The 1,202-nt window shown below is 30.8% G+C and overlaps 1 protein-coding gene across 1 annotated transcript in view; it reads right to left on the reverse strand.

Moving 5' to 3' along the window:
* LOC106691429 (cytochrome P450 6k1) overlaps positions 1-498 on the reverse strand; it is a gene marked incomplete at its 5' end in the record, with an annotated part of 3,003 nt that extends 2,505 nt beyond the window's left edge. Inside the window, 1 exon segment of the mRNA XM_014437197.2 lies at positions 280-498. Within this exon segment, the coding sequence (XP_014292683.1) occupies positions 280-498 (219 nt within the window).
* Between the last annotated feature and the right edge of the window lie 704 nt (positions 499-1,202).

Raw genomic sequence — 1,202 nt, forward strand, 5'->3', positions numbered from 1 at the left:
AACTAGCCAATTATCAATTTAGACAACTACGGCTCTCCATTCATAACATAAACATTTTCTGCCAAGTGTTTGTTATTATTCGTAAGACGTTGAGGACAAATTTATTTTATTGTTATATAAATTAATTTATCAAATGATAGTATTGAATTAATAGTTTTCAAAAGGTTAGGAAAATATACACATATATAACTACCAAGGATATGAATACAAAAAAAACTCTTTATTTCATATTAATAATATATATTAACATCTATAAAAAATAAAATAAATAAGTAATACCTTGTATACATGCATCTAAGTACTTCATATCCCTCACAGATTCCCAAGAGTATCCACCGTATTTCTTCAGCACACTTCTGACTTCTTGCCTAGCCGTTTCTTGGCATTTTTTTTCTAAGGACAAGTGAAACGCCAAATGCAACATAACCAGCGTTGTCGTATCTAGTCCGGCGAAGAAAAACATGAATGCTTGCGAGATCACTAGCTCATCTGTTATATCTAAGAAAACAAAATGTTAATGAGAAGGTATCTCATGTTTTTATCATTACCAAACCTCTTAAAATTTAAAAATCACTTCCTTGTTTTACATTAATTGAAAAGAGCAATCCCTTGTACATCTTCATAGCCTACATAAATTTTAGAAATTTTCACAGCAATATCAATAAGGGGAACATCTGATGGTCGAGCTGAATTCTGATCTAATCACCTCCTAGCACGACCATTGGTCTAGTAACATAATACTTTAACAATACTGGACCTCTGATCCTTTAAGGGTTTGCGCGGATTTATAATACAGTTAATAATCGATGCCATACTTTAAATATCCTAGCTAAAAAACATCAAAAAAAGACTGGAACCTCAAGATACGTAATATTAAAAAAGTAAGGCATTCTGAACAAGCTATCGACCAATTAGATAAAAATGATTGTTTACCAATAAATTTGTATCTTTCTGAATAATAAGAAAGAATACTACTCATTCTATTAAAACATTTCATACTTGAAAAAAAATTATAAAAATCTAATAAGGCTTCCAGTAAAAGTTTTACTGTTTTCATTACTGTTAATCTAGTTGTATCCTCTTATTCAATAATTGACTAAGTAACAGCATGGGCGTGATGATTTCGCAGACCTCAGATATATATATATAAAAGTTACGGTATGAGTCAGCTGTTATTTCGATGTCAGCTGACTGAGGGGATC

The sequence above is a fragment of the Halyomorpha halys genome, unplaced genomic scaffold, assembly GCF_000696795.3.
Source record: "Halyomorpha halys isolate HHAL.00 unplaced genomic scaffold, Hhal_1.1 Scaffold2346.1, whole genome shotgun sequence".
Taxonomy (NCBI): domain Eukaryota; kingdom Metazoa; phylum Arthropoda; class Insecta; order Hemiptera; family Pentatomidae; genus Halyomorpha; species Halyomorpha halys.